Source organism: Salmo trutta, chromosome 20 (genome assembly GCF_901001165.1).
Source record: "Salmo trutta chromosome 20, fSalTru1.1, whole genome shotgun sequence".
NCBI lineage: Eukaryota > Metazoa > Chordata > Actinopteri > Salmoniformes > Salmonidae > Salmo > Salmo trutta.
This window is the reverse complement of record NC_042976.1, coordinates 21,224,365-21,251,893: the sequence shown is the minus strand read 5'-3', so window position 1 is coordinate 21,251,893 and position 27,529 is coordinate 21,224,365. Positions and strand designations below refer to the sequence as shown.

At 42.7% G+C, this 27,529-nt stretch overlaps 1 protein-coding gene across 3 annotated transcripts; it reads left to right on the top strand.

The window, feature by feature from the left end:
• Positions 1 to 1,066: 1,066 nt before the first annotated feature.
• LOC115155669 (interleukin-1 receptor type 1-like) lies at positions 1,067 to 27,384 on the top strand. 3 transcript variants are annotated; one of them, XM_029702535.1, is made up of 11 exons: positions 1,067 to 1,358; positions 16,081 to 16,158; positions 19,207 to 19,459; positions 19,991 to 20,171; positions 20,806 to 20,995; positions 22,884 to 22,946; positions 23,178 to 23,313; positions 24,624 to 24,769; positions 24,990 to 25,133; positions 25,720 to 25,899; positions 26,628 to 27,384. In XM_029702535.1, the coding sequence occupies exons 2-11, from the start codon at positions 16,083 to 16,085 to the stop codon at positions 27,119 to 27,121; spliced, it is 1,863 nt and encodes a 620-aa protein (XP_029558395.1). In that variant the 5' UTR covers positions 1,067 to 1,358; positions 16,081 to 16,082; the 3' UTR covers positions 27,122 to 27,384. The 3 variants fall into 3 exon arrangements, with proteins under 3 accessions (XP_029558395.1, XP_029558396.1, XP_029558394.1); XM_029702536.1 differs by lacking the exon at positions 1,067 to 1,358 and adding an exon at positions 5,233 to 5,266; XM_029702534.1 differs by lacking the exons at positions 1,067 to 1,358; positions 16,081 to 16,158 and adding an exon at positions 16,869 to 16,951.
• The last annotated feature ends 145 nt before the right edge of the window (positions 27,385 to 27,529 follow it).

Here is a 27,529-nt window from a genome sequence, read left to right as displayed (position 1 = left end):
GTACCGGAGCACCAAGTCTAGATCCAAGAGGCTTCTAAACAGCTTCTACCCCCAAGCCATAAGACTCCTGAACATTAAATCAAATGGCTACCCAGACTACAGTATTTGCATTGCCCCACCCTCTTTTATGTTGTTGCTACTCTGTTTGTTATCTATGCATAGTCACTTTAATAACTCTCCCTACATGTCCATATTACCTGCATTACCTCGAGTAACCAGTGTCCCCGCACATTGACTCTGTACCGGTACCCCCCTGTATATAGCCTTGCTATTGTTATTTTACTGCTGCTGTTTACCGCTGCTGTTGAATTATTTGTTACTTTTATTTGTTTCTAGGTATTATTCTTAAAACTGGATTGTTGGTTAAGGGCTTGTAAGTAAGCATTTCACCATTTGTATTCAGCGCATGTGACAAATAAAATTTGATTTGATATCCATATGGTAGTTAGTCTTTTCCCATCACTGCAACTCCTTTACGAACTCGGGAGAGGCAGGGGTTGAGAGCAATGCATCCTCCGAAACACGACCCCGCCAAGCCGCACTGCTTCTTGACACACTGCTTGCTTAACCAGGAAGCCAGCCACACCAATGTGTTGGAGGAAACATCGTACAGCTGGCGACTGAAGTCAGCGTGCATGCGCCCAGAGAAGTCGCTAGTGCGCGATGGGACAAGGACATCCCAGCCAGCCAAACCCTCCCTTACCCCGGACGATTCTGGCGCAATTGTGCAGCGCCTCATGGGTCTCCTGGTCTCAGCCGGCTGCGACACAGCCCAGGATCAAACCCGGATCTGTAGTGACGCCTGTAGCACAGTGATGCAGTGCCTTAAACTGCTGCACCACTCGGGAGGCCCCATATACAAACATTATTTGGGTAGTGTTTTATCTATTGCTGGATTCATACATTTAAGTTGACCTACTTCCATTGAGATCAGCAAGACTAAAATGAAAGTTGGTGGTTGCATAGTTTCCCCACACCTGTGTTTGAGCGAGAGTCCATGTGCACCCGTGGTTGTGTGACTGCACAATAGGTTCCAAGAAGTGCATCTACATGATGTTGCTGTGAATCTCTGAGGTAGAAGTCACTTCCTAGCTCTAAGAGAGAAGGCAGGGCCCCTAAAAGGTGTGGGTATCAAACATCTTCTGTCTCACTCCTGTACCTCTGTTTGGTTAGGACTGGGGATTCTCAAATCCAATGAGGGAAAATCCAGCTGAGGTTTCACACCTCAAGAAAACAACCCACAGCATTGTTTTGTCAACCTAAAGAGTTTAACTTAAAATTACACTTCGGCAAACCTGAAACCCCTCCGTGTGAAACGAAGTGAAGAGGAGCACCTTTGGTTTATCATCTCTAAGAAGGTAAATGTATTCATATAGGTACTGCAATTGTTACTACAAACTATTGGTAGACTTGGGCTTATTATGTATGTGGCCATTAGGAAGGATTAACAGCAGGTTTCAAATTAGTTCTGATAATAGAGTAAAGTGTTATCCAGAATGGTCCAGCAGCTATGTCATGAGGCCCACCTTGCTACCACAACAGACTGACTATAGTAAGGTTTGTGGTCCCTACGATTAAGCTATGATGAGTGTAAAAGTGTGTGTGTTTGTGTTGTGTCGGTATAGCTGTGTTTGTGTTGTCGGTATGCGTGTGTGTGTTATTTATGTATGAGTATGTAATGCGTGTGAATGTGTGTGTATATCATGGTTCCCAAACTGGAGGCTCACTAGCTGAATTTGGCCAATAGATTACATTTTTATATACTATATATATATATATATATATATATATATATATATATATATACACATATATATATATATATATTATATATATTAAATTTGTTCAAATATTTTTTATTGAACACATACACAAGAATGGTGTATAGGTATAAAAGACAAGTTTACAGTTCTTATCTAAACATAAGAGAGCAGACATTAACCAAAAGACCCAGAGTTCTGGGCACAAAACAAATATTACAAAACAAGACATACAAAACAAGGACAGGTAGAAAGAAAAAAGAAAAAAAAAAAAAAAAAAAAAGGTTGATGTAGCCCCCCCACTTATACCACACTTTATCCCCCCTTATTCCACCCTATTCCCCTCCCAACTGCTCGGGTGGCGGGGCCAGCACACGCTGCCCAAAGGTAGATTACCGCATGACAATTGAGAGTGCGTTAAGTGCAAATTCACAGCGCCGCCTGGTCCAAGTAAGAGAGGAAAGGCTGCCAGATTTGATCAAATGTTGATAATTTATTGTTCAAAATATATCTAATTCTTTCTAAGTGTACAGTGTTTGCCAATTCGCTGAGCCATAATTTGGTAGAGGGCGCTTCCCTCTTTTTCCAAAAGAACAAGATTAATTTTTTTGCCGAAATGAGACTGTAAGAGATGAGTTGTTTTTGGGAGTTGGTTAATCCGTTTAGGGAATCGGACACTCCCAGGATTATCAGAAGCGGGTCTGGGTCTATTGAAGTCTCCAGAACTTCAGAGAGGACCCCAAAAATTCCACACCAATACCCATACAAGTTAGAGCATAGGGCAAAGCAGTGGAGAAGTGTACCCTGCTCAGCCTGACATTTATCACACATAGGGGATGTACCAGGAAATATCCTATGCAGTTTGGTTTTGGAGTAGTGTAATCTGTGTAGTACCTTGAATTGTATGAGACGATGTCTGGAGTTAATGGAGCAGGTGTGGATATACACCAAGCTATCTTCCCAGTCTGCCACCGAAATGTCAGTCCCTAGTTCTTCCTCCCATTTTGCCTTAATGGCATCAGTAGAGGGTGCGCTAACAGATTGAAAAGCATCATATATACGAGATATCAGTTTGTCTGAGGTGGGGCATATTTTTATGCATCCGTCAAACATGGAAGGTTTAGCATTCCCAAATGTTGGGAGGTATTTTCTAACATAGTCTCTAATCTGTAGGTATCTGAAAAAGTTACTTCTGGGAAGATTATAAGTTTCCCTCAGCGATTCAAAGGAAGCAAAGGTTCCCCCTATATATAAATCCCCTATGGTACTTATCCCCAACTCTCCCCACCGCTCAAAGGTGTTATCGAGGTTAGAGGGGGCAAAGGAGGGATTCCTGGCAACAGGAAGCATGAATGATATTGGTCTAAGATCAAAGTGGACTTTAATTTGCTTCCAGATTCGGACTGTGCTATGTATAATAGGATTGTTACGGTAAAGTGACATCTCCAGATTGACAGGTGACAGAATCACAGCACCAATAGAGAAGGGGTGGCACTCCTCTCGCTCCATACTAAGCCAGCTGGGTGGCGGGAGTGCGTCATCCAGCAGAAACGTAACAGCGCGGAGGTTGGCGGCCCAGTAGTAAAATATAAAGTTTGGGAGAGACAATCCTCCTTCCAGCTTGGATTTACAGAGGTGTTTTTTACCTATCCTGTGTGTTTTATAATCCCAGATGAAAGGATTGATAATAGAGTCCAGTTGTTTATGAAAGGCTTTAGGTATGAATATTGGGATGTTCTGGTATAGGTAGAGCAGTTGTGGGAGGAAGACCATTTTAATGGCATTAATTCTTCCGAGCAGAGAAATTGGGAGAGTTCTCCAAAATTGTATGTTTGCCTTAAGTTTTTGCATCAGAGAGGGGAAATTCTCTTTAAATAGTAAGGAGTATTGTTTGGTAACTACAATTCCAAGGTAGGTAAATGTATCTGAAGATAGCTTAAGTGGAAGATGTTCTAGCCAGGAGGTGTTTTGCAACCGAATGGGCATTAATTCACTCTTGTTCCAATTTATTCTGTATCCCGAGAAGGTACCAAACAAATTAATCACCTCCAGAATAGCTGGAATACTATCTTGGGGTTCTGTTACATAGAGGAGAATGTCATCTGCGTATAGGGAAATCTTATTTAGAGTATGTTTAGTATTATAGCCGTATATTGCTGCGTGAGATCTGATCGCTCGCTTGAGCGAGAGGTTCAATAATTAGAGCGAAGAGCATAGGCGACAGCGCACAACCCTGCCTTGTCCCTCTGTGAAGGTTAAATCGGGGCGACAATGATTGGTTAGTGAGTATTCTCGCACAGGGGTTCCTATATAAAAGCTGGATCCACTTTATGAACCCATCTCCAATATTAAATTTCTGTAGGACCTTGAATAGATAGGGCCACTCAACTTGGTCAAAGGCCTTTTCAGCGTCAAGAGATATAACGGCTAGGTCCACGTTAGGTAACCTCTGAGAATACATAATGTTGAATAGGCGCCTGAGATTGAAGAATGAGTTTCTGTTAGGGATAAAGCCGGTCTGGTCTGAATGGACCAATTTGCCAATTAAAGTGCTCAGCCTGTTAGCCAAAGTTTTTGCTAAAATCTTTTGGTCTGTATTAAGGAGGGATATTGGTCTGTATGACCCTACCTCTTCCGGATCCTTACCCTTCTTATGTATAACTGTAATAAACGCCTCATCCAAAGTGGATGGGAGCACTCCATCCTCGTTGGCCTGAACCAACATTTTGTGTAGGTAGGGAGAGAGCATGTTGCTGAATGTTTTGTAGAATTCACTCGGGTATCCATCTGGGCCCGGGGTCTTGCCACTCTTTAGAGATTTTATTGTTTCTGTAATTTCTTCAAGAGATATTTCCTTATTCAGGAAGTTAGAGTCTTCCTGGTTCAGGGCAGGAAGATTACAGTTCTCCAAAAAGTTTTGCATAATTAAGGGGTTAGGGTCCGCTTTAGATGTATATAAAGTCTCATAAAACTGATGGAATCTGTCATTTATGTCTCTGGGGGAAGAGAGTAATTCCCCAGATGCAGATTTAACTTTGTGAATCATACGGTCACTCACATTCTTACGAAGTTGTCTGGCGAGTAGTTTGTGTGGTTTGTCACCAAACTCAAAATATTTTTGCTTGGCATAGAGAAAAGATTTAGCAATTTTAGCAGAGAGGATCTGATTGTATTTAAATTTTAAAGACATCATTTTTTTATGTTTCTCCCTAGATGGGTGTCTAGCATTCTCCCTATCCAGTAAGTGAATTTGTCCCTCCAGTTCTACCAATTCTCTTCTGTTTTGCCTACTCCTGGCAGTCTGAAAGGAGATGATACAGCCTCTCAAATAAGCCTTCAGTGTTTCCCACAATAATGCTGGGGAAGTCTCTGTGTTGTCGTTGGTATCAAAGAAAAATGTAATTTGATCTTTAAGATGTTCACAGAATGTTGGTTCAGTGAGGAGCTGAGGATTCAACCTCCAGACCCTCTCGTCTGGTACGATGTCACCCAATCTCAGGGAGAAGGTGAGTGGACTGTGGTCAGAGATTATAATATCATGATACCTCACATTACAGGTATAGGGGAGTAGTTTAGCATCAACCAAAAAGTAGTCAATTCGAGTATAAACATTGTGAACATGAGAGTAAAAGGAGTATACCCTACCCGTAGGGTTAGAGATCCTCCATATATCAAATAAGTTCAAATTTTTTATGTAGGTATTCAAGAATTCGCTTGAATAGGAGGTAGGGGTTCGCCGGGTAGAGGATCTATCCAAATATTGGTCTAGTACACAGTTAAGGTCCCCTCCAATGACCAGGTTAGTATGGGAGATATCTGGAATCAGGGCAAGGACTCTTTTGAAAAAAGAGGGGTTATCAATGTTTGGCCCATAGATATTTAGTAGAGTTACAGAAGTAGAGTGAATCTCTCCTATTACGATCACATAACGACCCTCTTTGTCCACAATAGTGGTTTTATGTTGAAAGGGAATTCCTTTCCGTACCAGAATCGCTGTGCCTCTCGTTTTGGCAGAGAAGTTAGAGTGATACACTTGCCCCACCCACTTACATTTAAGTCTGTTATGAGAATTGTTTTTCAGATGGGTTTCTTGCAAAAATATAATATCAGACGAGAGTGCTTTCAAGTGGGCTAGGACCTTGCCTCTCTTAATTGGTTCATTTAAACCCTTGACATTCCAGGAAGTGAATGTAAGCCCCGCCCTCCTCTCATTTGTAGTTCCTATGGTGGCCTGCATAGCATGTAAGTTACTAAAAAGGTAAGAAAGCGCACCAAACCATCATGATCAGCATATGTAGCACCTACACCCGAGCAGTATCCAACCCACCCCTCCCCCCCTGCAAGCACCTTTACTTTCCACCCTGTTCCCCTACTTTCCCCAAAATTTACCCCTCCCATCAACCCACATTTAACAGGCATACACAAAAAGGAGAGAAAAAAACATGAAAATAAAAATAATAAACACATTGTCTGGCCGATGCCAAAAAAGCACGGCGCGACCTCGAACAAGAGGTAAAACAAAAATAAAATCCCAACTATACGTTCACCTCTCATTATCCTAGAACTTCTACTAACATCTGAACTGAGGAGGCTCCCGCGAATAAAGTGTTCAATTAGCATCTAATAAACCTAAACAGAATAAGTTGCAACTTAAACATATTGTGCACTTAAGCTTCATCTTGGGTCAATCCCTGAGATAAGCAAGATATAGCATCACAAGATTACATTGCTAAGCAATGCCGGTCTAAACATAAACCATCAGCAACCGACATAGACAGCAGTACAATTACATATTGTGGGTTAGGAGATGGGAACAAGGATTTTGATAAATTGAATATACCCCCCAATAAAATTTAAAAAAAAAAATAATAATAATAATAATAATAAAAATACATTTTTTTTCCCTTCTAAATAAAATGTAAAAAATTATCTTTTTAATAACTAAAAAAACAATAGTGATATATATATATACATACATACACACATACATACACACACATACATACACACACATATACATACATACCTATATACACACATCCATACACACACATGTACATATACATACATACATACCTACATACATACATACATACACACACTTGTACATATACATACATACATACATACACACACACACGTGCACATATATACACACGTGCACACCTACCTACACACACCCATGCGCAAGTATATACACGCATACCCACATACGTACACACGTGCATACACATACACACACGTACACACGTTCATACACATACAACCAAAAATATATACTTATAGAAATAAATATTAAAAAAAATATATATACAGACACACACACACACACATACATCTACATACCCACCCCAGAATAGTAATCTACACTAATTTAAAATATACACATACCTAATACTAAAATGCTAAGAGAGAATAATAATAATAAAGTACACATAGTAATTATATGTACGCACACCTACACAGACACAAGCACCACGGAGGTCTGGTGGGAATCTAATCGTGAGAGCGGGCCAGGCTATGACAAAGGCAGAACAGCACAAAACATCAACTTGCAATCCAGGTGTTTGCGTCTGCCCCTTCCCAGCCATCACCCCCAGACCCCCGCAAGCAATAACTAACTGGTATGGTAATAGGAATAATGTAAGAATTGAAAAATAAATAACGAAACAAAACAAAAATGGGGGAACATAAGTATATCCATCCGAAAGTGTCAATGATCAGACCTGGAAGGCCTCCCAAACAGGCACCACCCCGAACCCAGTCGGAATTAAAGTGAAACTGACGTTAAATGAGAGCTCTAACCGCCCTCCATTGGTCAGCTCAGCGTGTTACATGTTCGGCAGGCCCTGTCGAGACCGTTTAGTACGGTTTCACCCGTTATGGTATAGTATGGGTTCGAGTCCATGAGCAGACCCTAACACACAATGACAAGGCACTCTAACCTGTACGGGGGATTGGCGTATATTCCCGGATAAACTTCTCTGCGTCCAAAACCGAGGAGAGCCAAATCTTCTCTCCGGAAGGCGGGGTAATTCTTAGTCTTGCAGGGAAGAGCAAGGCTGGGCGAAGATGGAGTTTGTAGAGTTTGGTCATGACATCTCTGTAGCCGGCGCGGTGCTTTGCCACATCGGGCGCATAATCCTCGTAGACACGGAAGGGGTGCCCTTTATGTAACAGGTTGCCCCTCAGTCGAGCCTCGCGCAGGATAAGATCCTTGGTCTTGAAATTGTGACAACAGATGATTACTGGGCGAGGACGTTGGCCCGGTCGAGGCACTGGGACAAGGGCGCGATGTGCACGGTCCAGTTGGGGATCTGAAGCCAAAACATCCGATCCCATTGCATCCTTCAATAGCTTGGCGAAGAAGTCGGTGGGGCGAGAGCCCGCCTCTATCCCCTCTGCCAGCCCAACAACGCGAAGGTTGTGACGTCTGGATCGGCCCTCCAGGTCGACCACTTTCACAGAAAGCCTCTGCACACTATCCTGCAATGACGTGCATAGCTTCTCCAACTCGTCGATCCTACCAGCGTTGAATTCAGAGGCTTTCTCAAGGTCCACAATACTCTGGCCCTGCGAGGCGACCGTTCGAATGGTGCTCTCAATTTTAGTGTCCAGTTCAGCAATAGTAGCCTTAAGATCCTCAGCTATAGCAACACGTAGTTCTCCCAGAGCGCGGGTAAGTTCTGTAAGTGCCACGTTGTTACCTGTGCCTTCCGCCATGTCTGTCTCGTTGTTTGGCGGGGAGTAGGCCTCCGAAGTGGATTTATTGTCCTTTGGTCGCTTATTACTCGGCATTTCCACATAGAAAGTTACAATATTGTATTAGAAAGAAACGCTTGTTGTAAAAAGTGCAATAAAGTAGGTTAAGTTAGATTATTTCGCTAAAAAGTTGCAGGAGCCTCTCACACACAGCCGTTCACTCCAACATGCTAGCTCCGCCCCCCTATATATATATATATATATACACACAGTACCAGTCAAGTCTGGACACACCTACTCATTCAAGGGTTTTTCTTTATTTTCACTATTTTCTACATTGTATAATAATAGTGAAGACATCAAAACTATGAAATAACACATATAGAATCATGTAGTATCCAAAAAAGTGTTAAACAAATCAAAATATATTTAGGACTCTTTAAAGTAGTGAAGCCACCCTTCTGCCTTTTTCGACATCTTTGCACACTCTTGGCATTCTCTCAACCAGCTTCACCTGGAAGGCTTTTCCAACTGTCTTGAAGGAGTTCCCACATATGCTGAGCACTTTTGGCTGCTTTTCCTTCACTCTGCAGTCCATCTCATCCTAAACTATCTCAATAGCTTCCCTGTGGCTCAGTTGGTAGAGCATGGTGTTTGCAATGCCAGGGTTGTGGGTTCAATTCCCACGGGGGGCCAGTACAATTTTTTATTTTTTTTAAATGCATGAAGTGTATGCATTCTCTACTGTAAGTCGCTCTGGAAAAGAGCGTCTGCTAAATGACTAAAATATGTCAAATGTAATTGGGTTGAGGTCGGTTGATCTGATGCAACACTCCATCACTCTCTTCTTGGTCAAATAGCCCTTACACAGCCTGGAGGTGTGTTGGGTTATTGTCCTGTTGAAAAACAAATGATAGTCCCACTAAGCATAAATCAGATGGGATGGCATATAGTTGCAGAATGCTGTGGTAGCCATGCTGGTTAAGTGTGCCTTGAATTCTAAATAAATCACAGACAGTGTCACCAGCAAAGCACCCCCACATCATCACACCTCCTCCTCCATGAATCACGGTGGGAACCACACATGCGGAGATCATCCGTTCACCTACTCTGCGTCTCACAAAGACATGGCTGTTGGGACCAACAATCTCACAGTTGGACTCATCAGACCAAAGGACATATTTCCAATGGTGAAATGTCCATTGCCCATGTTTCTTTGCCCAAGCAAGTCTCTTCTTACTATTGGTGTCCTTTAGTAGTGGTTTCTTTGCAGCAATTCAACCATGAATGCCTGATTCACGCAGTGTCCTCTGAACAGTTGATGTTGAGATGTGTCTGTTACTTGAACTCTGTGAAGCATTGATTTGGTAGTCTGGTAAATCTAATGAACTTATCCTCTGCAGCTGAGATAACTCTGAGGCTTCCTTTCCTGTGGCGGTCCTCATGAGAGCCAGTTTCATCATAGCGCTTGATTGTTTTTGCGACTGCACTTTAAGAAACTTTCAAAGTTCTTGAAATGATCCAGATTGACTGACATTCATGTCTTAAAGTAATGATGGACTGTCATTTCTCTTTGCTTATTTGAGCTGTTCTTGCCATAATATGGACTTGGTCTTTTACCAAATTGTCACGTCCTGACCATAGAAAGCTGTTATTTTCTATGGTAGAGTAGGTCAGGGCGTGACAGGGGGGTGTTCTAGTGTAGTTTTCTATGTTGTCAGGTTCTAGTTTTGTATTTATATGTTGGGTTTTGTTTGGGATGATCTCCAATTAGAGGCAGCTGGTCCTCGTTGTCTCTAATTGGAGATCATACTTAAGTAGGGTTTTTTTCCCAGCTGGCTTTGTGGGAGATTGTCTTTGAGTTAGTGTATGTTTCACCTCTGCATCACGGTTTGTTGTTTTGTTATTCAGTTTATTTATATGCATGCATAGTTTCACAGTGAAAATAAAATGGGGAACGACACACACACTGCACTTTGGTCCTCTCCTTCCTACGACGGCTGTGACAGAATCTCCCACCACCAAAGGACCAAGCAGCGTGTAATGGACCAGTGGACTTGGGAGGAGATACTGGACGGGAAAGGACCCTGGAGGCAGGCTGGGGAGTATCGACATCCTAAAGAGGAGATTGAGGCAGCGAAAGCGGAGCGGAGATATTACGAGGCATTATACCAACCACGAGGCAAGTGCGAGAGGCAGCCCCCCCCAAAAAAATTGGGGAGGCACACGGGGAGATTGGCAGAGTCAGGGTGGAGACCTGAGCCAACTCCCCGTGCTTACCGTGGGGTGCGAGTGACGAAGCAAGCACCGTGTTATGCGGTGATGCGCACTGTGTCGCCAGTGCGCATTCACAGCCCAGTGCGTCCTGTGCCAGCGCTCCGCGTTTGCCGGGCGAAAGTTATCATCCAGCCAGGACGGGTTGTGCCAGCTCTACGCTTGAGACCTCCAGTGCGCCTCCAAGGCCCAGTATATCCTGTGCCTGCCCCACGTACCCGGCCTCCAGTGAGTCTATCCAGCCTGGTACGCCCTGTGCCTGCTCCTCGCACTTGCCCTGAGGTGCATGTTACCAGTCTGGTGCCACCTGTGCCAGCCCCACGCATCAGGCCTCCAGTGCGCCTGCCCAGTCCGGGGTGTCCCGTTCCTGCTTCCTGCACTCGCCCTGAGGTGTGTGTTACCAGTCTGGCACCACCTGTGCCAGCCCCACGCATCAGGCCTCCAGTGCGCATTCCCAGTCCGGTGTGTCCTGTTCCTGCTCCCCGCACTTGCCCTGAGGTGCCTGTCACTAGTCTGGCGCCACCTGTGCCAGCCCCACGCATCAGGCCTTCAGCACACCTGCCCAGTCCGGGGTGTCCTGTTCCTGCTCCCCGCATTTGCCCTGAGGTGCGTGTTACTAGTCTGGCGCCACATGTGCCGGCCCCACGCATCAGGCCTCCAGTGCGCATTCCCAGTCCAGAGCTTCCGGCGACAGTTCCCAGTCCAGAGCTTCCGGCAACAGTTCCCAGTCCAGAGCTTCCGGCGACAGTTCCCAGTCCGGTGCTTCCAGCGACAGTTCCCAGTCCGGAGCTTCCGGCGACAGTTCCCAGTCCGGAACCTCCTGAGACGGCCCGCGGTCTGGAACTTCCTGAGACGGTCCGCGGTCAGGACCCTCCAGCGACGTTCCACGGTCCAGAGTCTTTGGCGATGGCCTGCGGTCCAGAGTCTTTGGCGACGGCCTGCAGTCCAGAGTCTTTGGCGACGGCCTGCGGTCCAGAGCTTCCGGCAGCGGTCTGCGGTCCCAGTCCAATATGAGACTACCTAAAGCAGTGGTTCCCAACCTTTTTATAGTCCCGTAAAAACATTCAACCTCCAGCTGCGTACCCGCTCTAGCACCAGGGTCAGCGCACTCTCAAATGTTGTTTTTGCCATCATTGTAAGCCTGCCATATGCACACTATATGACACATTTATGAAACATAAGAATGAGTGAGAGTTTCTCACAACCCGGCTCGTGGGAAGTGACAACGAGCTCTTATAGGACCAGGGCACAAATAATAATATATTAAATGATTTTGCTCTTTATTTAGCCATCTTACATATAAAACCTTATTTGTTCATTGAAAATTGTGAATAGCTCACCACAGGTTAATGAGAAGGGTGTGCTTGAAAGGATGCACATAACTCTGCAATGTTGTGTTGTATTGGAGAGAGTCTCAGTGTTAAATCATTTTCCACACACAGTCTGTGCCTGTATTTAGTTTTCATGCTAGTGAGGGCCGAGAATCCACTCTCACATAAGTACGTGGTTGCAAAGGGCATTAGTGTCTTAACAGTGCTATTTGCCAAGGCAGGATACTCTGAACGCAGTCCAATCCAGAAATCTGGCAGTAGCTTCTGATTAAATTCAATTTTCACAGAATCGCTTGTTGCAATTTCGATGAGACTCTATTGTTTAGATATCGGTAAGTGGACTGGAGGCGGGCATGAAAGGCATAATGAATCCAGTTGTCTGTGTTGTCCGTTTTGGGAAAGTACCTGCGTAATTTCACACCCAACTCACTCAGGTGCTTTCCTATATCACATTTGACATTGTCCGTAAGCTTGAGTTGATTTGCACACAAAAAAACATACAATGATGGAAAGACCTGTGTGTTGTCCTTGTTAATGCAGACAGAAAAGAGCTCCAACTTCCTAATCATAGCCTCAATTTTGTCCTGCACATTGAATATATTTGCAGAGTCCCTGTAATTCTAGATTCAGATCATTCAGGCGAGAAAAAATGTCACCCAGATAGGCCAGTCGTGTGAGAAACTCGTCATCATGCAAGCGGTCAGACAAGGGAAAATTATGATCAGTAAAGAACACTTTATTCTCATCTCTCAATTCAAGAAAACATGTCAGTACTTTGCCCCTTGATAAGCAGCACTATTCTGTATGTTGTAAAAGTGTTACATGGTCGCCTCCCATATCACTGCATAATGCAGAAACTACACAAGAGTTTAGGGGCCTTGCTATAACAAAGTCAACCATTTTCACTGTAGTGTCCAAAACGTCTTTCAAGCTGTCAGGTATTCCCTTGGCAGCTAGAGCCTCTCGGTGGATGCTGCAGTGTACCCAAGTGGCATCGGGAGAAACTGCTTGTTCTCCCGTTACCACTCCACTATGTCTCCCTGTCATGGCTTTTGCTCCATCAGTACAGATACCAAAACTTCTTGACCACCAAAGTCCATTTGATGTCACAAAGCTGTCCAGTACTTAAAAAAGATCCTCTCCTGGTTTCCAGTAGTTTGCAGAAGAGGATGTCTTCCTTAATTGACCCCCCATAAACGTAACGGACAAATACCAGGAGCTGTGCCAGGCCCGCCACATCTGCTGACTCATCCAGCTGTAACGCATAGAATTCACTGGCTTGTATGCGAAGCAGTAATTGTTTCAAAACATCTCCTGCCATGTCACGGATGCGTTGTGAAACAGTGTTGTTTGATGCAGACATTGTCTGTATAGTTTTTGGGGCCTTTTCCCTCAGCATTGTCCCAAACATATCCGCAGCAGCAGGAAGAATTAAGTCCTCCACAATAGTATGGGGCTTGCCTGTCCTAGCCACTCGGTAGCTCACCATATAAGATGCTTCTAGCTCCTTCTTTTTTTATTTTATCTTTATTTAACTAGGTATGTCAGTTTAGAACAAATTCTTATTAATTGTATCTATTGTTTTACTACTCGAAAGTCATCTTAATTCTCGCTCAAAACCTCCCGTGGCTTATTTTTAAGTTTGGCATGTTTTGTTTCTAAATGTCTGCGCAAGAGTGAAGGTTTCATCGAGTTGTGAGATAGTACTTTTGCACATATAACACACTGTGGCTGAGGAAATGCACTACTCCCAATATAAGTGAACACCAAATCAATGTAGTTCATCATATTTGCGCCTCTTGGATGGTCCAACGTCCCTGTCTGTTGTTCGGTGCTTTCCCGGGTAAGGGGGGAGTAACTCTTCGGCTGCATCAGATTCACAACTGTCAGTGTCCATGCTAGCTGGGCTAACAACAAATGCAGAATTACTGATGCTAGCATTGGATGTGCTTGTGGAAGCAGAACAGCTTGTGTTGTCGACAGGTGCAGGTGTAGTACTGCTGCTATGTGTCTCTATGGATGCGGACCTTACTTTTTTTTAACCATTTATCCATTTTCGAGCAAACGGAATGAGCAGCAGCTACGTTTGACTACATACGGACTGGTATTGGAATTCCCGCGAGAGAGTAACGGTTAATGTGATTGGATGTTAATTATTTGACTAGGCTACCTGTATTTGACATCGTGTTGTTATTTCGCTGAACACTAGATGGTTTAATTTTATTTTTGGCACTGAAACGAGGCTACTAAGGTGAGAACGAAACCTCACCCAAGTGTATAGCCCCGTTGGAAAATATAAATGGACTGTTTGAAAATGTGAATCACATTTATATTTGGCGTACCCCCGACGGCATTGTACATACCCCAGTTTGGGAATACCTGACCTAAAGCATCTTGTGACGCTCGCCGTAAGGAGTAGACCAAGGTGCAGCGTGTTGAGTGCTCATAATAAATATTTATTCTAACTCAGAACACTAGACAAAACAATAAACAAAGGAAAAACGAATGTCACGTTCTGTAGGCTTCACAGAGCAATACAAAAACAAGATCCCACAAAACCAATTGGGAAAAAACCCTACTTAAGTATGATCTCCAATTAGAGACAACGAGGACCAACTGCCTCTAATTGGAGATCATCCCAAACAAACCAACATAGAAATACCAAAACTAGAACCTAACAACATAGACATAGAAAACATAGAATAAACCCCCCTGTCATGCCCTGACCTACTCTACCATAGAAAATAACAGCTTACCATGGTCAGGACGTGACACATCTAAACTGGAACAACCATTTCAGTAACTGGCGCAATAAATCCAAGTAACACGTCGGCTTAGTTTGGAAAATGTATGACATTTATGTTTGAGATGCATGACATTACTTAATCATTGTACTTGCAATTTTAAATCAACCTGAAATAGAGCACGCTGTGAAATATGATTATGATGGGTGTGGTTTTGGTTCAACTCTGGTTATTAACACCAACACTGGGGTTATTTTACAACAATGATTGTTAATTCAACATTTAATTGTTATGTTCAGAGTAGGCCCTTAACATTATGCCATATGAAAAATGTATTGTATTGTGTTAAATAATAAACCATTTATGGACCTTGGACTGAAAATAGATGTTTTTATTTTATTTCACCTTTAATTAACCAGGTAGACTAGTTGAGAACAAGTTCTCATTTACAACTGCGACCTGGCCAAGATAAAGTAAAGCAGTACAACACAAACAACAACACAGAGTTACACATGGAATAAACAAGCGTACAGTCAATAACACAATAGAAAAAAAGAAAGTCTATATACAGTGTGTGCAAATGGTGTGAGGAGGTAAGGCAATAAATAGGCCACAGTAGCAAGTAATTACTATTTAGAAAATGAACACTGGAGTGATAGATGTGCAGATGATGATGTGCAAGTAGAAATACTGGTGTGCAAAAGAGCAGAAAAGTAAATAAAAACAATATGGGGATGAGGTAGGTAGATTGGATGGGCTATTTACAGATGGGCTATGTACAGCTGCTGCGATCGGCTAGCTGCTCGGACAGCTATTGAATGCAACAACACTGTCTCTGTTACTAACAAATACAGTCTCGGATAGTACTGTATCTCCACAATTCACTTGAAAGGCAATGCACTCTAGGAAAAAGTAAAAATAAATAAAAAATAAGGCTTTACACCAAGCAGTGTGTTTATTTAAAATGTTCCAGTGTCTATAGGGGTACACACTTTCAGTGTTATTTTAACACTCTCGGTGTTGATTTAACACTGGATAATTTGTGTAGCTGTGGAGTGTGTTTGTGTGGGAGAAAGACATTCAGTTGACAAGTAAGGGATCCAGTGGATGATTAGAAAGAGGCATGATAATATTGTATGTGAGATCATCTTGCTTGCTGAAGATTTTGGACAGTGTGATGTGACCTTTGGTTCTAATAGTTTATTTGAGTCTATTATGGCAATCCGTGACTAAAACTCACAAGTGATTCTGTGTGTCTCTTTGTTTCAGCTATGGATTGGAGTCAGAGGTTGCAGCTCTTGCTCTTCTCACTCCTCTGTCTCACTGGCAGCTCCAAGGCAGTAGGAGGTAAGTAGGATGAACTTTACCCACAGAATTCATCAGCCATCAATCAATCAATCAACAAATCAATCAACCATGTTACGAGGACAGTTAGAAGTACTGATTGAATTAAACTGGATCAAGTTAACAGCTCTATATCCAGAAACATGGTCCTTCACTTTGTCATGACTTAAGTCTGACCTCTGGGGGGTGTTGATGGAATAATATAATTTTATAAAGCAATGCTGCAAATATCTGCGTGCAGTTTTAAACTACCCTTCCCCCCCTTTTGTTCCATGCTGGCTGAAGACCTGGCTAGCCAGTAACTAGCTAACACCAGACAAACATGAAAGGGGAAACATATAAGAATATTTGCCATAGATTAATAGGGTAAACTTGTAATTATATTTGCTGACATCATTCAGTCACATTTTGGCACCAGTAGAGTAGCTATCTAGCTATATAAACCACGCCCCTCTGCAAACATGTCTTCTCCAATGTTGGTTAAAAGATGATAGTTATTTAAATTAGGTAAGGGAATATCATGGTACAGTACCATTGGTGTATTAAAATAAGAGTTAACGTGATGTCACATTGTCACCTAAATAATTAATCTAAGTGTTTGACGTGGGAGAGGGGACCAGTAACTTTATGATCAAACTTTATCAATGTAGAATCTACAGTCATTATGGCAATCCGTGACTAAAACTCACAAGTGATTTTGTGTGTCTCTTTGTTTCAGCTATGGATTGGAGTCAGAGGTTGCAGCTCTTGCTCTTCTCACTCCTCTGTCTCACTGGCAGCTCCAAGGCAGTAGGAGGTAAGTAGGATGAACTTTACCCACAGAATTCATCAGCCATCAATCAATCAATCAACAAATCAATCAACCATGTTACGAGGACAGTTAGAAGTACTGATTGAATTAAACTGGATCAAGTTAACAGCTCTATATCCAGAAACATGGTCCTTCACTTTGTCATGACTTAAGTCTGACCTCTGGGGGGTGTTGATGGAATAATATAATTTTATAAAGCAATGCTGCAAATATCTGCGTGCAGTTTTAAACTACCCTTCCCCCCCTTTTGTTCCATGCTGGCTGAAGACCTGGCTAGCCAGTAACTAGCTAACACCAGACAAACATGAAAGGGGAAACATATAAGAATATTTGCCATAGATTAATAGGGTAAACTTGTAATTATATTTGCTGACATCATTCAGTCACATTTTGGCACCAGTAGAGTAGCTATCTAGCTATATAAACCACGCCCCTCTGCAAACATGTCTTCTCCAATGTTGGTTAAAAGATGATAGTTATTTAAATTAGGTAAGGGAATATCATGGTACAGTACCATTGGTGTATTAAAATAAGAGTTAACGTGATGTCACATTGTCACCTAAATAATTAATCTAAGTGTTTGACGTGGGAGAGGGGACCAGTAACTTTATGATCAAACTTTATCAATGTAGAATCTACAGTCATTTTTCATACCTTGATCATCATCATTTGATCTGGTTTCCTTCAAATATCATCCAATTTCATGAAAAACATCATTTTAACTATTCATGACCTTTAAATCAACACTGAAAGTGTTGTCTATGGACCCCATATAAAAACCGGAACGGTGTTAAATTAACTTTCTGCTTAGTGTAAAGCCTTATTCAAATATTTCCCAGATTGTCTTGCCTTCTGAGTAAATTGTAGAGTTACCATCCATGACAATATTTGTTATTAACAGAGACATGGTTGTTGCATTCATCCATTTTCAGTCATATGGACTTCACCCAGTATTATGTGAGATCATCCGTGAATGTTATCATAAAATATATATATTTAACACAATACCATATGTCTTTCATAAGGCCTTATTTTGAGGGCCTAGTTTTACCCTAATACAGGGGCCTGAAACTCATGCACATCACTTTGAATCAAATCTACGGCCGGCGTATGCTGTTTTGCAGGTTGATATTTTAGAATTGTTTGTTTCAATATCTATGTTTGTGCACGTACATTGATTGACTGATTTATCGTATACTACACAAAGATAAACTACATACATTTTTCTAAACTAATCCAATCACTTAGTTGAAATCAGTTAGTTCCTAATGTTCCTAACCCTGGCAGTCATTCTGAATGCAGGTTGCAGATGAATTCATTTTCAAACTGTTGGATCGCCACCCACTGATTGGATTTCAATAGGAATTACACATCACCTTGTAAGCCAGCATAATGTGATTTGCAGGCCTGATGTGGCTTGTAAAACATGGATTTCAGGCCCTTGTATTACACTCTCAGAAAAAAAGGTTTACATTTGTTGCTAATGGGCTACAAACACTTAATCAATCAATGTACCAATGTACCTGCACAAACAGATATTGAAACAAACAATTAACTTTGAACTAAAACCATGCCCATCATCATATTTCCCAGCATGCTCTATCGCAGGAAAATATGATGATGGGCATGGTTTTAGTTCAAAGTGACGTGTATGAGTTTCAGGCCCCTGTATTTGGTTAAAACTATGCCTGCAAAATAAGGCCTTATGAAACACATTTGGCATTGTGTTAAATATACATTTTTTATGACAACATATTCATTTAGGATCTTACTTTTTTAAGTCTACGTGACAAAAAATGGATGAATGCAACAATTGTGTCTCTGTCACAAAAAAAACATTCACGGGTGGTAACTCTACAATTTCCTCGAAAGGCAAGGCACTGTGGGAAATATTTGAATAAGGCTTTACACTAATCAGTGTGTTCATTTAACACTGTTCTGGTGTCTATGGGTCCACAGACTCAACACTTTCAGTATTGATTTAACACCATCAGTGTTAATAAAAAAATGAACACTGGAGAATTTGTTGTGAAGAGATATATTTTGAAGGGACCATCTCTGTAAAAACTCTGTCTGTGTATACTACATGACACGTGTAATAATTGCATTCTTTTTTGGTGTGCATCATTTCCCCAATATATTCTGTTCTTTAAGAGGTGGCCTCATTAAATAAGATGGTGGTCCTCAAACAGTCCCTGTACTGCATGTTTGTCTTCACTCTATACACTCTTTGTGTGCAGAGCTCTGTGTGGACAACGGACGAGAGACTGAGCAGGTCTTTTCAGTTTCCGGTGATGCTGCCATGTTGACATCCACCCTGGTGGACCTCAACGTGTCTGACAACCGCAGCATCCCCTATAACATCTCATGGTATGACCCAAGGACTGGGACAGAGCTATCCAGGGAGACAGGAAAGACTCTGGTGCGGGGGAAGACGCTCTGGATTTTTAACATCACGATGGAGGATGCTGGAGACTATGTGTGTGTTGTGAGGTAGGGGCTATACTTTTGTCTGCTGTGTGTGTGTGTGTGTGTGTGTGTGTGTGTGTGTGTGTGTGTGTGTGTGTGTGTGTGTGTGTGTGTGTGTGTGTGTGTGTGTGTGTGTATATGTGTATATATGTGTGTGTATATGTGCATATGTGCGTGTGTGTGTGTGTGTGTGTGTGTTGCGAGGCAGGGGCTATACTTTTGTCTGCTGTGTGTGTGTGTGTGTGTGTGTGTGTGTGTGTGTGTGTGTGTGTGTGTGTGTGTGTGTGTGTGTGTGTGTGTGTGTGTGTGTGTGTGTATATGTGTATATATGTGTGTGTATATGTGCCCATGTGCGTGTGTGTGTGTGTGTGTGTGTGTGTGTGTGTGTGTGTGTGTGTGTGTTGCGAGGCAGGGGCTATACTTTTGTCTGCTGTGTGTGTGTGTGTGTGTGTGTGTGTTGCGAGGCAGGGGCTATACTTTTGTCTGCTGTGTGTGTGTATATGTGTGTGTATATGAGTGTGTGGTGTAAATCTTTCCTGTTACCTTTGATAACAGACTACCCACCGAGTGCTACAAGAAGGTGGCCTTACTGATTGTGAACCACACCAACCCAGAAGAATGCGGTCGACCAGAAAAGGCCCAGCAGGTCCTGACCAACACAGCCACATCTTTCCTGAACTGCCCATTGAGTGACCATATCAGGGAAGTGGACAATTACTCCATCCAGTGGTACAAGGTGAGTCCAATGGGGTAAACAGACAGTGCAGTGCAGTAGGAGAGTGTTGAGAGGGGACGCCTGACAGCAGGGGCGGACTGGCCAAATGGCATTTCGGGAAAATACCGAATGGGCTGGTCCAATGGGAACGTCTAACTTGTTTTTTTTTTGTACAGAATTATAATTATCTGGCTGAGAATGGGGGCCACAGAGACAAAAACTGGCATTTTGGGGGCCTCAAGGAAAGAAAATGGGCCAATGTCAGGGCCTCAATGGAAAAAGGGTCTGGTGTGTCAGAATTGCCCAGGCGGATTTCTGGTCCCATGCCTGACAATGCTGGAAAGCCTGTTTGAAATCTTTATTTTCAGTCATTCAGTCCATTTTTATGTATGCTTAATTTGTGTTTAAAACTATATGAATGTAGGGTTATTGCTACTAGTGACTACATTTGAGACAATGTTACTTCAGACACAGTATATATACTTTCATTGTTCATTGCTCTCACACATTGTACTGCATTGAATTGTTCTGAGAGTTGGTCTTCTAAGGTAAGACATTATCAGAACTTATCTGTAATTGTGTATTCATTTTGTACTACTAGCCATATTCCATTACCACTATCTTTCACTGTGCATTTCTATTTGATCCCTGTCAGGACTGTGAACCCATTGTGAAAGATGATCCCTTGTGGAACAGGTTTAGCTATGTCAGTCACAATGCTATGGAGTTACTCCAAGTAGAAATGGTCACCCTTGAGGACCATGCGTTCTACACCTGCACCATGACCTTTACCTTGGAAGGGCTCAGCGGCAGGATCTCAGAGACCATCAACGGTTTGGTGGACGGTGAGTATTGTTGGCACAGCTCAAAAGTTGTCCCTAACCACAGAGCTAGGATCAAATTATTACCATATACCCCCAATCCTTACCACAGCCATTACAGAGATACAGTAACTTCAGAAAGTTTTCACACATCTTGTTGTGTTTCAAAGTGGGATTAAAATGTATTTAATTGTCTTTTTTTGTTAACGATTTACACAAAATACTTTGTTATGTCAAAGTGTAACAGAAATTCTAAAATGTTTTTGAAATATATAAAAAATAGGAGACTAATATATCTGATTACACAAGTATTCAACTCCCTGAGTCAATATATGTTAGTATCACCTTTGTAGTGATTATAGCTGTGAGTCTTTCTGGGTAAGTCTCTAAGAGCTTTCCACACCTGGATTGTGCAACATTTCCCCATTATTGTTTTTAAAATTCTTCAAGCTCAGTCAAACTGGTTACTGATCATTGCTAGACAACCATTTTCAGGTCTTGCCATAGATTTTCAAGCAGATTTAAGTCTAAACTGTAAATCGGCCCCACAGGAACATTCACTGTCTTCTTTGTAAACAACTTCAGTGTAGATTTGGCCTTGTGTTTAATGTTATTGACTTGCTGAACGGTGAATTCATCTCCTAGTACCTGTTGGAAAGCAGACGGAACCAGGTTTTCCTCCACGATTTTGCCTGTGTTTAGCTGAATTCCATTTATTTTTTATAATGGAAAACTCCCCAGTCCTTAACGATTACAAGCATACCCATAACATGATGCAGCGACCACTATGTTTGAAAATAGGGAGAGTGGTAGTCAGTAGTGTGTTGCATTGGATTTTCCACAAACATAAGACTTTGTATTCAGGACAAAAAGTGAATTGCTCTGCCACTTTTTTTGTAGATTTACTTTAGTGCCTTATTGCAAACAGGATGCATGTTGTAGAATATTTATATTCTGTATAGGCTTCCATCTTTTCACTCTGTCAATTAGGTTAGTATTGTGGAGTAACTACAATGTTGTTGATCTATCCTCTGTTTTTTCCTATCACATCCATTAAAGTCCATAACTGTTTTAAAGTCACCATTGGCCTCATCGTGAAATCCCTAAGCAGTTTCCTTTCTCTGACAACAGAGTTAAGTAGGACACCTGTATCTTTGCAGTGAATGGGTGTATTGAAACACCATCCAAACTGTAACCATCCAAAGTGTAATTAATTTTACTCCTGAACTTATTTCACTATGCTCAAAGGGATATTCACTGTCTGCTTTATTTTTATTTGACCCATCTAATAATAGTTGCCCTTCTTTGCGAGGCATTGGAAAACCTCCCTGGTCTTTGTGGTAGAAACTGTGTTTGAAATTCACTGCTGGACTGAGGGACCTTACATGTAGTTGTGCTGTATGTGTGGGGTACAGACATCAGGTAGTCATTCAAACATCATGTTAACCACTATTATTGCACACAGAGTGAGTCCATGCAACTTATTATGGGACTTGTTAATCAACATTTTACTCCTGAACGTATTTAGGCTTGCCGTAAGAAAGGAATTGAATACTTATTGACTGAAGACATTTCAGCTTTAAATATTTTATTAATTTGTAAACACTTTGAAAAACATAATTCCACTTTCACACTATGGGATACTGTGTGTTGGCCAGTGATACAAATATTTAAATGTAATCCATTTTAAATTCAAGCTGTAACACAACAAAATGTGGAAAAGGTCAAGGGGTGTGAATACTTTCTGATGACAGTGTACAGTACATGTCCCTGAATCAGAGGTTATGATTTCATAGAGGCTGCTTTGAAACTTTGCTCTGTGAGAGCTTAGAAATGATTGTGTTCAATAGGGTCATGTGACTGCATTTTTCTGTCTGACTATGATGTTTATGAATCATTGTCATAATTTCAGTGGAGTATTGCCTGGAGCCCAAAGTGGTTGAACCTGCCAATGATATCATCAATGCAGATTTGGGTGAGTAAGCCACTATAGAACATGTACTGTATATGCGTGTGTGTGTGTGTGTGTGTGTGTGTGTGTGTGTGTGTGTGTGTGTGTGTGTGTGTGTGTGTGTGTGTGTGTGTGTGTGTGTGTGTGTGTGTGTGTGTGTGTGTGTGTGTGTGTGTGTGTGTGTGTGTGTGTGCGTGAGTTTGTACAGTTCTTTAATTCATGATGCAAATAAAGAATTAAATGTTTGCCCCCTAGGTTCTTCCTTCAGTAAGATGTGTCGGGTGTTTGTCCCGAGTGTGGGGAATAAACATTGTGCAAATTTGAATTGGATTTCTAGAGAAAACTCAATTTCCAAAAATGTCTCAGAGCGCGTCTTTCAGGAATCACAAAGGTAGGTTGAGACAACACAACAGCATCACAATACACAATGTAAGAATTCTACAGTTCCGTGAAGAAGTATTTGCCGCCTTTCTGATTTGCTCTTTTTTTGTATATTTTTGATTCTAAATGTTATCAGATCTTCAACCAAAACCTAATATTAGATAAAGGGAACCTGAGTTTACAAATAAAAGTTAAAAAAAGTATCAAAGTTATGCACCACCCAATTCCCCTGTGCCTCAGAACCTGAACAACTTTCTGTCCATCTGTCTGTGAGCTGAAGCTGAAGCACAGCTTGGTCATGCAGCAAGGCAATGATCCAAAACACACAGTCAAGTCTACATGAAGCAACAAATGTGAAGTTTTGTAATGGCCAAGTCAAAGTCCAAACCTAATCCCAGTTGAGATGTGGCAGGACTTGAAACGAGCAGTTCATGCTTGAAAACTCACAAATGTCGCTGAGTTAAAGCAATTCTGCATGCCAGAGTGGGTCAAAATTCCTCCACAGCGATGTGAGAGACTGATCAACAACTACAGGAAGCATTTGGTTGCAGTCATTGCAGCTAAAGGTTGCACAATGAGTTGTAGACTGTAAGGGAGCAATTACTTTTCACACTTGCATAACTTTAATTAAATAAATGAAATAAGTATATATATATTCTTTTTGTACACTCAGGTTCTCTTTATCTAATATTAGGTTTTGTTTGAAGATCTGATAATATTCAGTATAAAAAATCTGCAGAGAAAATCAGAAATACTTTTTCATAGCACTGAATAAGCCTGTCTTGTCACGCCTGCTACCACTCTCTCGCGCCAGGCTGCCCAGCACTGCGCACTCCTGCCACCATCATTACGCACACCTGCTTACCTCATCGCGCATCAGCAAATTATTGGACTCACCTGGATTCAATCACCTGTGTTATTGCCTCCCCTATATCTGTCAGTTCCCCAGCTCTGTTCCTCGCTGCTGCATTAATTGTCATATGTCACCATGTTACCTGTGTGTTGACGCTGGTCCATGTCTGTTCCTTATTCAATGTTTACTCCCCGTACCTGCTTCTCTACTCCGGCGTTGGTCTTTACGTGTATTCTGTGTCATCCAGATAGATGTTCTACTGTATAGTATCTAAACTGTTGGAACCATATCAGGTATAGCGCTAAGATTACAATTGGATCCATATACCTGAATACATACAGTAGTGTTTGCTTTGAATGGAACTTAACATAACATACACTGCTATTTTGTGAACTGTGGCCATGATGGTTTGATTGTGCGTTCACAAGGGGGAACGTGTCTGTCTTCTTCCCCTCCCCCTAAACCAGGGAGTGGAGAGAAGAAAAGGGCATATGGTTGGAGCTTAATTTGACTTTCTTGATGGTGGAAGAGGAAGACTTTTACATCAATTACACGTGTAAGGTTTCCAGCGACAGAGGCAGTCCTTCAGCCTCCTTCACACTACAGCCTACAGGTTAGACAACACTTTCTGGAAGATAACATTTTTATGTTTCAGAAGAGATCACACACATATTATCCTGGCCATTTACTTGTTTTGATAGTGTATTATAACATCTGCAACCTCACCACTTTTGAAAAAACAGGTTGAAGAATTGAAGCCAGTCAGCTTGACCTTGGGTAAAAACTGTTATAAATGCTGTTATAAATGCTATCTTCTCTCTTTTTCTGCACAGATCCAAACAACCTGCTCCCTATTGGGGTACTACTGACTAGTCTGGTATTGGTGTTTACTGTTAGTGTTGTTATTTACCATCGCTTTAAGATTGACATTGTGCTGTCGCTAAGGAGGATGTTCCTGCTTCTCTACACAAACACAGGTACACAATGAGAGACACTTTACCACACAAATATGTTGCCCAAGTACACTCAAGGAAACATGAATAGAAACATACCTGAGCACACACACGCAGACATGCACACACACACACGCACGCACACATACATACTATCTGCAGACTCATTGCATGGTGTGCATTTACAAAATGGAAACTTGCACTAACATAAACATACATTCCTACACCAGATACAGACAGAAATGCAGATACAGCATGTCTCCCCACAAACCCCCAAGCCCACATTTAAACCCACACACACATGAATGTTGCATTGCTTGTTTCCCACTCCCCACCTGACCACAAGTAAAATCAGTAGCAAATGTAGCAAGGTACTGTAGCACATCCCACACCTGCAGTATACAAGCACAGCATTTTCCATCACAGAGGAAACGGAGAGAGAAAGTTTCATATGAGGCACTGAATAGGCCATGTTACCATGAAACACAAGCAACTATGGTGTCATAAATAACCAAGCCTCCTCTGTTAGGCAGGTTTATGAAGACTTTTGTTCCAGCCCAGCACTAACACACCTATTTTGTTTTACCTGTCCCTGTCCTGCATGCAACAGACTCTGATGGGAAGCTGTATGATGCGTACGTGGCGTACCCCCGTCTGTTTGGGGATGGGGATGGGGGCAGGGCCTGTGGGGAGGCAGAGATGTTTGCCCTCCACACGTTGCCCCATGTTCTGGAGGGGAAGTGTGGCTACAGGCTCTTCATACTGGGCCGGGACAGCCTACCAGGGGAAGGTAAGACATCTCGGTTCGACCCTGGGGCTCCAGGTTCCACAAGATTATCTTAGCATTGGCATTAGCACACATGTAGCATGATGATGAAATATGTGGAATCTTTCTGAAATCATAAAGACCTTCTGAAACCATCTTAATTGTAAATCAATGTTTTAATAACCATTTTCCATGCTCCCTTTCCCCCTCTCCCTCTTCTCCTCCATCCTCTCTTTCCCCCTCCCCCTGTTCTTCTCCCTGCCCCCCTCTCCCTCTTCTTGTCCCTCCTCCCTGACCCCCCTCTCCCTCTTCTCCTCCCTCCTCCCTCCTCCCTTCCCCCCTCTCCCTCTTCTCCTCCCTCCTCCCTTCCCCCCTCTCCCTCTTCTCCTCCCTCCTCCCTTCCCCCCTCTCCCTCTTCTCCTCCCTCCTCCCTGGCCCCCTCTCCCTCTTCTCCTCCCTCCTCCCTGGCCCCCTCTCCCTCTTCTCCTCCCTCCTTCCTGCCCCCATCACCTTCTTCTCCTCCATTTCCCTTTTCTCCTCCCTCCTTCCTGCCCCCATCTCCCTCTTCTCCCCCTCCTTCCTGCCCCCCATTTCCTTCTTATCCTCCCGCTCCCTTGTCTCCTCCCTCTTCCTTTACCCCTTCCCTCTTCTCCTCCCTCCTCCCTCCTCCCTCCTCCCTGCCCCCCTCTCCCTCTTCTCCTCCCTCCTTCCTGCCCCCCATCGCCTTCTTCTCCTCCCTCCTCCCTCTCTAGCCGTAGTAGATGCTGTGGAGAAGAGCATGCTGGCCAGCCGGCGTCTCCTCCTGGTCTACTCTGGCTCTACGTTCTGCAGTGGAGGCCACAGTGACAGCAGCAGCGGTGTCCTGGAGGCCTGGCAGAGCTTCGAGAGGCAGACGGCCATGCACCGTGCCCTGCTGGAGGGCTCCCTTAAGGTGGTCCTGGTGGAGCTGGAGGAGGTCACCCCTACACAGCTGGCCCTCTTCCCTGAGTCGGTGCGCCACCTCCGGGAGCGCCAGGGAGCCGTCTGCTGGTGGAAGAGTAGCAGGACAAGGAGGACCAAAGGGTTGAGGTGTGGGAGGTGGAGAAAAGAGGAGGTGGAGGAGAAGAGAGGGGAGCTGGCTTCGCCCCCTCTCTCCTCACCCTCTCTTTTCTTGTCCTCACGCTTCTGGAAGGAGCTGAGGTATTATATGCCAGTGAGGGGCATAAGGACGAGGTGCCCAGAGAAGAACAGCCTGTTGAACTTGTGATGGGATTGATGGGCTTTGGAGAGGACAGTGATAGACATAAGGAGGAAATATGTTGAATGAAAGAACTTCTGATACCATGGAGAGTATAAAATGTTGTTCCTGACTCTCACAACACATTTTTATGAAATATTCTTGAATCAGACTTTGGAGGACTGATCCTCTGGGGTGAGATTTATTTGATTAATGTTGTAAAATGCACAGTTGAGATATATACATCTGTGAGAGAGCTTTAATAAAGAGAGCCCAGTACATTCTATACAATGTATTTGATGTCTTTGTTTGTCTACTTAAGAAATGTTCCCACCAAAATGTTCCTTTATTTATTTATGTTATAATAATAATTTTTTCAGATTTGTTAATCATCCATTGAGATAAGCTATAAGTGTTTAAGCTAATATTTATGGATGC